Source organism: Toxotes jaculatrix, chromosome 15 (genome assembly GCF_017976425.1).
Source record: "Toxotes jaculatrix isolate fToxJac2 chromosome 15, fToxJac2.pri, whole genome shotgun sequence".
In the NCBI taxonomy this organism is placed as follows: domain Eukaryota; kingdom Metazoa; phylum Chordata; class Actinopteri; family Toxotidae; genus Toxotes; species Toxotes jaculatrix.
This window is the reverse complement of record NC_054408.1, coordinates 14,418,169-14,429,795: the sequence shown is the minus strand read 5'-3', so window position 1 is coordinate 14,429,795 and position 11,627 is coordinate 14,418,169. Positions and strand designations below refer to the sequence as shown.

The following is an 11,627-nucleotide window of genomic DNA, read 5'->3' as shown; positions in this document are numbered from 1 at the left end:
TTACATGGAGGGGGGGGGGTTCGGGGGGATGGGAGAGTTACCTGAGAAAAAGCTGTTACCTGTAAGTTAGGTCAGAGTTACCTGACCTAACTTACTGGGCGGGACACAGACTTTTCAAGTTAAAAGCACTTTTTTATTCATTAAGAAATCATGTTATGAAAATAATGACAGCTAACCATATATCAGACAAATTTATCTTTCTATTTGTTACCAACAAAAGTATGCTCGGGAGGATGTGACGTCTCAGCAGTCACCAGAGCATAACTGTATTCTCCTTGTGCTTTGTGTCGTCCTGGAAGTAGCCAGTTCCCACTGTTCTTTCACACTATAAAAATGTTTACGAGGCTTTCCACGTCTCTTCCCAACGTTCACACATGAGAATCCATTTCAAATTATTTCTGTTGTGAGGGAGAAGTTCACATACATACCAGATTCAGTCTTCAGCATTCTGCTTCCCGTGGACTCCTCCATCTATTAATAATTTACACAAAACATGTACATACTTACAGCAGGCTGGAGCCTGTTTCTGAAGGGATGTGCACATAGAAAAAAAAAGAGGCAACATACAGTGGAGTCTTTACAAAGTCAGAGTAATGTGGTGTGTTACAATGTCACGACACCTGCCTCGTACATTACATGCAGCGCACATTTTTCATCTGTCATTCAACCTTATGTAACCTGAAATGAAGTGATGACATTCTGCATCAAACCCATGCCGACTACAACTTCTTCCAGTCTTTTGCTATAAATCACACATTCAGCAGAACCAACAACAGGGACAGACATTATTAAAATACTTATGGAGTTAAGTGTGTGTGTGTGTGTTTGCAATGGCTGATGTTAGGATCAAGTATATTCATCTTAGCCAGAAAGATGAAAGACTTTGGGTGCAATAAAAGCAGATTTACCATACTAACCTCCTTCTGCATATTCCTGTCCTATCAAACAGATAAACTTCACAAAATTAAGTCAAACAGGAGCTGGGACAGGAAGAGGCGTCTGAAAACACTTAAGGCTTGATTCATATCATTTGGCACGCTGCTAATAGTAAGCAACGATTATATTCCTCACTATATCAAAGACTTTGAATGATTGGTATGTGCAGTCATTCAAAGCAACATCTTTCACATCACTTATATTGCATTTTGTTCCGATAAGACAATAACTATATTACACATTTCAGATTTAGAAAAGAACTAAATTTCATCAAACCACAACATTATTTCTAAGCGTTTTGTTACTGACACTGCAAAGTAAAGCATTACTGCTGGAATGAGCAATGAATACCACTAATAACTGCTCCTTCTCCAACATCACTGCTGTGTGCTTCTCTGTTGATGCAATAACATGATCTGAACCAAGCTGGAGCACAAAAACCTGGGTTCACTTCAGTGTGCAGCTGTAATGTGGAGAGCTGCCCTCCACAGATGTAATGACGATACTTGTGGGGTAGGATTTCTCTATGAAAAGCATCTGACCTGTAGTGGCACAGGCTCTGTGAACATGAAACATGTTAGAGCTGGTTTGAAACAGGGATCGGGTACAGGCGTCAGTCCTGTTCTATGGCACAAGTGTATGGCAAACAGAACTAACATTCATTATTTTGGAGAAGGAGAAAGTAAATTATGTTGATGGCACAGAGTAGTGTTATTAAACATTTACCACCTGCTGTACTGAGATTGGGTGTCCTGGGTTTAAGGAGTCAGAAGTTCTGTCATACGTACAAAACTCACTTTACCAAAACCAAAATGCCCTTTAAAACGTTATTTGCTGAGGCAAAAAAAAAAAAATCACAGGGAGAAACGGACACGAGGTTTGTGTCATTTTTATATCTGATGGAATTTTTCTCCATCTTGCTGTAAAGTTCTGTATCTATGTTTCTTTCATACTGTATTTGCCCTCTCTGAGCTGAAAGAAGAGGGCAGCTTGCTCTCTTTCAACAGAGGCCATACTGACATGGGGCCCACGACCGCTACAAGCTCCATATTTATTGTCCTGCCTGTTTCCTGCAGTGTGATCAGCCACAATGAGGGGTGACCCTCCAGCAGCAGGGCCCTCACATGTTATAAGCCACGTATATGGGGTCCAGCTGGTCGGCCAGGAATCCATCTCTGAGGTGCATGCGTTGCTTCTCCCCTCGGGAGTTGATGGGGATGACGCCGGGGTCAACCACCACCACCACCCCTACGATGAGGTAGTGCTCCTCCAGGACAACGTTGGTGACCAGGGCCACTAGGTCCAGGGCCTCCTGCTCGGATCCCTCCAGCTCCACAACCACGACGAGGAGGTTGGTCCAAGTGAACACAGCACTGCACGGACGAGAAAAGGAAGGGGAGACAAACCAAAAGAAAATATGGCAGGAAATGAGTTCATGTTACTCAGCTACATTTCAAATATCAAATGGATAAACATTTAACTACATAATGAACAACTGAAACTGAACAGTAATAAAGCAGCGATCAATAACTGATGTAAGCTCCTCACCATTCAGCTATGCTCTTATGAGAACGGATAACAGAGGTCTCGATGTCAATTGGGTGATACCTCATTCCCCTCAGCTCCAGAGTCTCATCAAGAGAGCCCACCACGTAGAGGGCGTCATGGCGCTCTGAGACATACGCACACACAGTCACAGATTTGTCAGTTTATATCTAGTACGTTAAAAAAAGAAATCAAGTTTTGAGGTGATGTTGGAGAGAAAAGAAGGAGGCAGAAAATATCTTTAAGGGAAAAATCTGAGTGGGTCCATCTTACACCAGAAACAATGCAGTGGCTGGAAGATAGAGCAAGAGAGCACTGATGATTCTCACCTCCACTGGCATCAGTCAGCTCAGTGCGCCGCAGGAAGCCCAGGTAGCCCGTCCTCGCCCAGACGGTCTGTGTGTCACCGAAGCTGAGCTTGGTGTTGAAGTGATCTGCATGCAGCGCCTCCTCTCCATAAACTGTGTAGTAGCCGGTGGCATTGTGAGGACTGCTCACCCAGATCTGTCACACACGGAACAATGACAAGTGGTAATTATTACACAGATGATCACACACATCCACCAATTTCCATGTAAAAGTTTCAGACCTACTAAAGTAACTATGACCTCAAAAGCTAAAACATATAATTTTAGCACAGTCAAACAAATATTACAGGCATCATAAAAGTAGACTTTATGGCAGATCAGTCATTTTAGATTGCATTAGATTGTACAGTTGACCTTTATATAGTGGCAAGTGAGTGTATATATAGAGTAAAGAGAATACAGATATTGAATTGGCCGTTACCTCTCCCAGATGGGAGTCTCCCAGGGGTCCTTTAGTCTCTGTGTTGGCAATGATGACTTTCACTCCTGGAAGAATCTACAACAGCAGACAGAACAGTTCAGAACAGAAGAGCAACCCTTTTGCAGCGTAAAGTCACACTTTTTAATAGTATTTCACTGCATGTTTACATGATGCCATACCTTCCCAGACTCCATCAGTGGCAAGCTGTGTGGTGACCCTCTCTCAACTAGGCGAACCCTGAAGAAGATGCAAAAAAAAAGGACAACATGAACATGATTTCATATCTCCATTTTCATTTCATTTCTCAGCATGTGTTATTAAAAAAAAACTGTGAGCAAAACTGTTCAATTCAAAATCTGAAAACTGTACTCAAGAGAACATCTAAATCCACAAGGAAATTAAAAGGAAAACATAGACAATCAAAATGAAAACAGCAACAATTATTGCATATGCTAGAAAATTATATACTATCATTATAATTACATGATGTCTCAGACTGGTCACACATGTCAACATTTATATCTCAAATACAATTCCTGTGGTCACTGTGGTGAAGTAGTGCCCCCCGCCCCCCGCCCACCTGTCATGTCGTAGAGCTCTCATGTCCACATACACAGTAGTGGGGTCTGGTCCAGCCGTACCCTGGAGAAAAACAAAAGTGACATGAGTCACTTATGTAACTCGAACTGCCCTGACATTAATAAGTGCTGTATGTTGCCTGAGTGGACGGGAAGTGGAAGCTGCTTATGATACAACTGTTGACAAAGCGGAGGAGGGCAGCCAGAAGCCAACCAGCCAGGCTACTGTAGTTAGGGGGTTTGGCAAAACTCAACCATGTAGCCACAGACACTGTAAGTTCCTGCAGTACCTGAGTTAAATTTACCTACTCTAAGGAAGGTGGGAAAAGCTACAGTGTCAGTTATTATGAGTCAACAATAAATTATAAATAACTGCAGTTTGTTTCCTTCAAATGCTTATCTTCTCTAATGAAAAACGTCAGACAATTTCAAACTGAGCATCATTTGTTTTGATTAAATGTCCATAACTCTGCCATGCAGCTGAATTCTAATTGAATCATTTCTCAAGTACTGATTCTGGTTGTCAGGTATTGATTCTTTCTGCTTTGGGATTTGTCATCATTACGACTGCAAGCCGAGTCACAACACATTATGTTTTCCATCGCTCCTTTGCCAGTGTATAGCCAGAGCACAAGCTAGCAATGAGTTGCTGTATGGTCGTCTTTGAGGTCAAAGCCAAACAGAGCGGGCTGATTCAGTTTTAATGAGCCGAGGGGGGATGGCAGGACATCAAGCCAAGCAGAGGTTTCAGCAACAGAGCATTTTTTGGAAAACATCATCGAGACTCAATCCAGAGATTAGTCTTTGCCATAAAACCAAAGCCAGCAGTCTGATTAGCCTAGAAATAAGTGCATCAATCACTACTGACAACATGGTGACAAAACTGTGTGTCTTATTTTTTAATGGGGAGTTTGATTCCAAAGAGTCAAATTAAGAAATTAAAAAGGGAAAAACAAATTGAAAGATAAAATAACTTCTCTCATTCAAAGACTATTGGTGTAGAAGAGACGGCAATCATGAAAATATTAATTTCATAAATACATAAATAACTGTAATTATTCTACAACTAACACAAAAACTTGGTGTGGCAAGTTGTTGTTGTAAATGTAAGTTAGAATACTGGGATTGAATACTGGGACACTCTTTGAAACAAATGCCTCACAGCACTGTTCATGCTGCTAGCTCATGGTATAATGTACTCTAATGGCATGAAGCCGAAGCTTGTCAGAGAAAGAGAAAACCAAGGGAAAAAAAAAACCAAATCACTCAATTACGGTTAAGCACATTCAAACATCATGCAAGATAAACAACAAACACACAAATGAACAGACAGACAAACGTACATAAACACACAGGCCCAGCGGCAGCCCAATGAGCAAACGGCCACTCTTATCCCACAATACCTGCTCAGCCAGTTTCCCTAACCTGTTGGGCTGACAGGACAGGGCAGGACAGATAAATAAATATGTATATATATATTTATATACGTAGACACACATGCACACACAACAAACACTCGTACACACAAAAATCATCAGTGATTGGAGAAAAATACAAAAAAGAACACCGAAGGGCCACTGGAGGAAAGGAAAAAGGACGAGCAGTCTAACTGAGGAGCAACTCTCACATCAGATTATACTTAGTTTAATAATTTAAACAGAAAGTAAAATTAAACATGATGTTTCACACTTTACCTTTTTCACCTTCCTATGTTTTTCCCCTTCACTTCAAATCAGTTGATAAAATACATTTTTTAGCTCCTGTTACATTATGTGCACACTGATTAATAAATTTCTGGGATGTTTGTCTGAATTATTGTCTAGATCCACAGCCAGTTTTGCCCCTAAAACACTGATCATCACGGACTCTGGACCTCTACTCCCACCCACCCCTCCTCTTCTCCTCCACTTCCTCTTCGTCCTTCCACAGCTACTCACCTGCAAACAGATCGCTACATTCACCCTGCAGCCGAAGGTGGTGCTGACGGCGCGTGGTGAAAGCCCCAAGTCTTTGAAGATCTTTGAGAAGGACTGAGTAAGTGCTATGCGGGGCCTCTCCTCTGCTACCACCATGCATGTACGCACACAAGACAGGTTCACGTTTCGCAACTGGAAATGGGGAAAAAAAAGAGCCAAATCAACCAAAGCTAAAACCTTAAAGAAAAAATTTAATCGCTCCAAACACAGGTAGTGCAATTCGAAAATAACACGAAGATAACAGTGTAAATTACATGCAAACCAGGAGCTGATACTGATAGAACATTTTCCATATTGATAGAATTTTTTTATGAGACACACTACTCATTAAACCACAGATGTGATTTTTAAAGAATCCTAATCTCAAGTGCTGCAGGCAGTAATCAGCACCCAGATGCAGAGGAGTGGAGTGCTTTGTCTCGTTAATCACAGGACTGTGACAACTGAACCGCAGGGAGAAGATGTAATTGAAGAAACACCCTTAAATTTTGTGGAAGAAAATGCTGCAGTTTGTTGCTTCCCCAGTGACACCATTATTCAAACTCAAAAGACAAACTGACCCGCAGTGCTTCTGTCTGTGAACCCAGGCCCTTGGTGCACATCTCCATGACTGAATACGAGCAGAAGGTAACTCGCACTTTGTACTGGCTGACTGCAGCAAGCCAGAGAGATGCATTGCTCTCCAGCTCCAGAGGGGGAACCAGGATCGACTGGTGGCCCGAGTACACGCTAAAACAGAAACAGATATGCCAACAGAGATGCTGAGCTGGAACACATAGACAAAAACGTTTGTTCCAGCCACTAACGAAAGCTTTTTATTTTTTATTTTGCCACCTTGCAGCTGATTTACCTGCACAGGCACCAGAGGGCAAAGCCGAGTCCGCAGTAGGGGTCCAGACAGATGGCGATCTGCCGGGAAGGGTAGAGTTCACACTGCAGTTTGATGGACCGACACAAGGCACTGGTGGCAGCGTGAGACATCTACAAGAGATTACATGACACACAGACACATGAATTACGTATCAAAGACTGCTGTCCAGTAAAAGATACCACTCTTTGGGCAACCTCCAAATGTACTGAGGATTCCTTGATGTAAGTAAGAAAGGCTGGTAACAAGTCAATATGTCATTGAGTATTCAGGTGGCGTATGTGTATTGAACAGTAACATCTCCTTCAACATACTTTAACTCCTGCTAGTATGCCTGTTGTGGACACACTGAAGTCCAGGTAAGCTAACATCTCTGGGGTCGGGGGTTTGTACATCTGGGGACTTTTCTTCCTGGGGAGGTCATCTGGAAAACGAGCAGGGGCAGAGGTTTAACTGCAGTCAGGTAAATCAAAGATCATGTCCTTTCTATACTTAAAAATCTTTTTAGAGGCCACACAACAACATAAACTGAAGACCAAAGTGTGTTTGCATGTGGTTACATAATTCACCTGTGTCCAGCACCATGGGCCAGCTCTTGATGTCCACAGCAGCAGCAGCCTCTTTGGATTTCAGCAGCTTCATTATTGCTTGGGTGGTCAGGATACACACCGACTTACTGACCTTTAACACACAAATAAGACAGTATTACTACATATACAGTGTTTTACTTTACACAATTTGCCATTAAAAACAAAAGCAACCCACACAGAGCAAAGCTAATTATTTAACTTAATTTATTGTATTTTATTGTAAAGGTCCATCAGGCATGATGACTGTAACGGTGGTGAGAGGAATTAAATTAGCTTTTCGATGCAGGTGAGTGGAATCTGTTACCTCAACAATCATCTTGACAGTGGGCAGGGTGGTGGCCAGGTTTTGAGGGTGCGGGGGTCTGACAGTGACTGGCACACAGCCAGCGTACAGGCAGCCATAGAAGGTGGCAATCAGGTCAATTCCTGCACACAAATATTTAAAAGGGATTCGGATTTTACAACATAAAAGTATATATTCAGAACTTTATCGAGAGCCTCAGACAGAGACTAAAGGACAGAACTGAAAGGATAAGTCGCACAGTAGTAAGTAGCACCTCTTACCTGGTGGGTATACGAGTGCTACATGATCTCCAGTGTTTAGCCGTCCCATCAAAGCTGCGGCAACCCGTTCTGCTCGCTTGTGCAGCTGCAGACAGGAGGCTGTACTAGCCACCGTGCCCTAAAGAGCAAAAGATAAGAACGCAATACATTTATCTACATGGCAAGCTTTGTTTAACAGATACAAAGGTTCAAGGATGGGACTTTATCATCTGTAGGATTCATCAGTTGTAAATTTCCATCAAGGTCACTTAAAATTTTTAACCTTGCAAGCAATGTTGAAAACCATTAAAAAAGTTATTTTTGCATCAGTGTAATGCAGTATCTAGATTTACAAGGTATTAAATTAACTGTATTAGACAAAAATAGATTTTCTAATAGTTTTATCTACTAACTTTTGTGAGGTAGTCATTTTTTCTGTCACCCTTCCCAATTCAATTCATGTTAAAGAGATGACAAACAAAATATTAATACCTTAGCATTAAGAACAAGGAACAGAGGATGGTCTGGAGTAGCCTGCGCTCTCCACTGTAGAACATCCTGTATGTAAAGGAACTGTAGAAGAAAGAAAAAAACACAGGTTTAATTACAGAAGAATCAAAGTTTCACACAGCAAAATCAGACACACTGAGACAATGATGACTTGATAAAGACATGATGCAGAATTGATGGACTATGGTGGCACATGGTGTTTTCTTGGTAAATGAATGATAGATATGATGGGGTGCAATATATGTGGAACTGAAAACAGTAATGGGTGTAATGATTGATAGAAGAGGAATATGATTCACACGCAACCTGCATTTATTCAGGCAGTTTTTTTGGACCACAGCAAGAAGTCAAACCCATGTCCTCTCCAGCAGTATGTATATAAGATTCCATTCCATCAGGTTCCCTGGGGTATGGATCCTTACCTGTGTCTGCAGTGTATGTGTGGAGGTGATGAGTGGGTGAAATGAGGATGACTATCTACCTTACGTGCCTGGTCATTGTCCTCTAGTTGTGCCACGTCTCTCCCACAGGCTTGTGCTATCCTCTTGCCTGCCACCAGGTTGCCTACTATCATAGAAGCGGGACCAACCTCTGTCCAGCACAACCAAACCATCAGTGTCATCATACATGTCAGTGAAGTTAGCACAAACATTCATATTAACATAAAAATAAACAAAGAAGAAATTAAGTAAACAAGTCTTTGTTCTAGATTTGTTTCTAAACTTGATCCATGCTGAGACATCTGGTGGTCTACCTGGCTGTTTCTGTCTTGGCTTGGGCAGGTTGGTGACACAGGTATGAGGGCACATGAGGACATTGCAGGGGTGCAGGGCGCCCTCCAGGAAGCGCTGTTTGGTCTCAGATATATGGATGCCGCCCAGCGGAGCCTTTGGAAGTGTGTTGGCAGGCACCAGAGCCAGGCAGTACACCCCGACCTGGTGGATGCTGTCTATGGCCTGGAAACAGACACGTAATACACATGGAACAAAGCTTTGTGCTTTTTGCAGTCCTGTCTTAGCTTTAGTAAGCACCCTCTGAGATGTTTTCACTTGCAATTATTCTTGTTTTCACATTTCACTTTTATATGCATATGTAGATTAAAAAAATAAACCAAACCAAGAAAAAAACTGTGACTTTTTCAGCTTTGACTGGGACTGTAATTAACTACAAACCATAAATACTTTACTTTTCTAATGACAGTTTTGTATGCACCAAGGCGTGACTGATTTCATACCCTCCAGGTAATTAGTGATCCAAACCTCTCTTGAGGCTTCATACCAGATTTGAGAATTAAGCTGCTAAACGGCTGGTACAATGTCCATGGTTGCCTTTTGTTTATTTTGTGGGTGTCATTTTCTGGCAACATATTGACAGCTGATTGGGACATGCTTTAATCGGATGAAAACACATGGGTTGGAAACATGTAAATACTAAAGAATTTCATAACTGTGAAACCTTAGGTGTTAGAATGTCCTTGAACATATCATCAAAACAGTCCTTAACTGTCCTTAATAGCACGCAACAACAGTGTAACTTGGACAAAGGCAGAACACTGGTTGCCTTTGTATTCATTGTAATAAATAATTTCAAGGAAGTCTGAAGATTCTGCAAGTTGGTTTTCATATTAAACTGATGTACACTGAAAATAATGTTTTCCTTGAAGGTAGAAAATCATTCTAAAACCTTGTGAAATGATGTAGAAAAGGGACTAATATTATCTAAGTGTACGTGATTTGCACTTCCTGAAAGAAAGCATGCAAAACCACAGTTCTTTAAATCGCTGTTACAGAGTGATGCTATGTGAAAAAGACAGAGCACAGTCAGTACCTGAAGGACGCGGCTCATCCATTGGAAGCTGTCTTCCTCAGAGGCATCCGGCCTCTGTTCTGCCACAACGACAATCCTCTCGTCATGCAGCACAGACACCGAAAACACTGCTATCCTGGAACACATGACATGAAACAACACTCACAACACTGTTACAAATAGACTGTATTCACTCGATCAAGCTGCTCAGTTGCTGATGTCCTTTACATTTGTCAGAAGAGAGTGAGACAACAGTGACTGATATGTAGAGAAGTGTAGAGTTTTAATATTCTGAATGTTTTTCAGGCTTCTTCCTCTTACCTCCCCCTGTACACAAACTTCATGGGCTCCACTGCCAGTGCTGTGGCAACTACGTCGTCAGCGTTGTGTCTCCGCCCACTGACCACCATCAGCCCATCCATCTTCCCCACAACAAAAACAAGGCTGTCCTGGTGAGAAACACAAAGTATGTATGATTAGATTGGTATATTCATTTACTACTTAAAAGTTAGTGAGGAAAATGTGTTTTTGTGATTTCAGTAAAATTTATCTTTATAATTATGCAATGCCTGCACTGATGTAGACAGGGTAAAGTAAAACTGAAGATATTATATATTTAAGATATTTATTTATTTATATATATTACGTATAGAGACAGATTACATAAACCTTTATTTAAACTCAGAAACAACACATTGAGGCACAGGAGCCCTCCTTTACATCAAAACAAAGGTTGATGATTTCAGTCAAATATCAATATGACTGTGCTACATGTAATTTAAAAACATAAGGTTGTGTACAGCATTTCACAGCTGGGAGGCTGGGGAGATTTGGCGTGGGAGGAAAAGGGAGATTAAAAAACTGCACAGTGAGGCAGAACTTACTGGTCCCACAAAACCCAGCAGTGAGGTCCTGGTAAAGGGTCTATCACTGATGGGAACCCCAGACGATGTTACTGGGATGGTCTGCAACAGGAAATACACGTGCACAGATGAAGTACAGAAAAAAAAGGATTGAGATATATCAACAGCATACTTTGTCACATCTGAACAGTTCCAGAAACAAAACACTTACCTCAAAGATGTTCTTGGTCATGCCTGGGAGGCCGTAGTAAGCTACACCTGTGCTACCTGAGCTCATGCAGATCTCTCCAACCTCGTCTGTCTGACAGAGATAAGGCGTACCCTCCACCCGTACCACACAAACCATAGCTGGAGACACGTAACGTCAACATCAGAATTCGAAATCAGAACAATGAAATATCATTTAACCTACTGCAAATGTCTAAATTGTTTTTCTTACTCCTGGTTGGAGTGCTTTACTCTCTTTAGTTCACATCTTCCAATAATTCATTGTTTAATTGGATTTTTTGTTAGCAAACAAAGTGTTTTGTAATTCTGCTTTAAATGGTATAAAAGAAGAGGCCCTTGGCTGCTTAATGTGCTGTCATAAACACCACAATGCAGTAAACAGAAAAAGAGAAAAG

General features: G+C 41.5%; 1 protein-coding gene across 8 annotated transcripts in view; it reads right to left on the bottom strand.

Annotated features, from left to right (window-relative positions):
* Positions 1-117: 117 nt before the first annotated feature.
* The window catches only part of dip2a (disco-interacting protein 2 homolog A), a 77,362-nt gene continuing 65,852 nt past the window's right edge, over positions 118-11,627 (bottom strand). For 3 of the 8 annotated variants that reach the window (XM_041057170.1, XM_041057173.1, XM_041057175.1), the window contains 20 exons: positions 11,216-11,352; positions 11,026-11,106; positions 10,463-10,590; positions 10,163-10,277; positions 9,090-9,291; positions 8,817-8,926; positions 8,318-8,398; positions 7,847-7,964; positions 7,587-7,708; positions 7,262-7,373; positions 7,007-7,116; positions 6,675-6,805; positions 6,385-6,553; positions 5,786-5,956; positions 3,851-3,912; positions 3,450-3,507; positions 3,271-3,345; positions 2,811-2,985; positions 2,485-2,608; positions 118-2,309 (listed from right to left, as the gene is read on the bottom strand). In XM_041057170.1, the coding sequence (XP_040913104.1) occupies positions 2,057-2,309; positions 2,485-2,608; positions 2,811-2,985; positions 3,271-3,345; positions 3,450-3,507; positions 3,851-3,912; positions 5,786-5,956; positions 6,385-6,553; positions 6,675-6,805; positions 7,007-7,116; positions 7,262-7,373; positions 7,587-7,708; positions 7,847-7,964; positions 8,318-8,398; positions 8,817-8,926; positions 9,090-9,291; positions 10,163-10,277; positions 10,463-10,590; positions 11,026-11,106; positions 11,216-11,352 (2,534 nt within the window). In that variant the 3' untranslated portion in view covers positions 118-2,056. Of the gene's footprint in view, positions 2,310-2,484; positions 2,609-2,810; positions 2,986-3,270; positions 3,346-3,449; positions 3,508-3,850; positions 3,913-5,785; positions 5,957-6,384; positions 6,554-6,674; positions 6,806-7,006; positions 7,117-7,261; positions 7,374-7,586; positions 7,709-7,846; positions 7,965-8,317; positions 8,399-8,816; positions 8,927-9,089; positions 9,292-10,162; positions 10,278-10,458; positions 10,591-11,025; positions 11,107-11,215; positions 11,353-11,627 lie in introns of those variants that run through there. The other 5 variants (XM_041057171.1, XM_041057174.1, XR_005895369.1 and 2 more) reach the window with 4 other exon arrangements.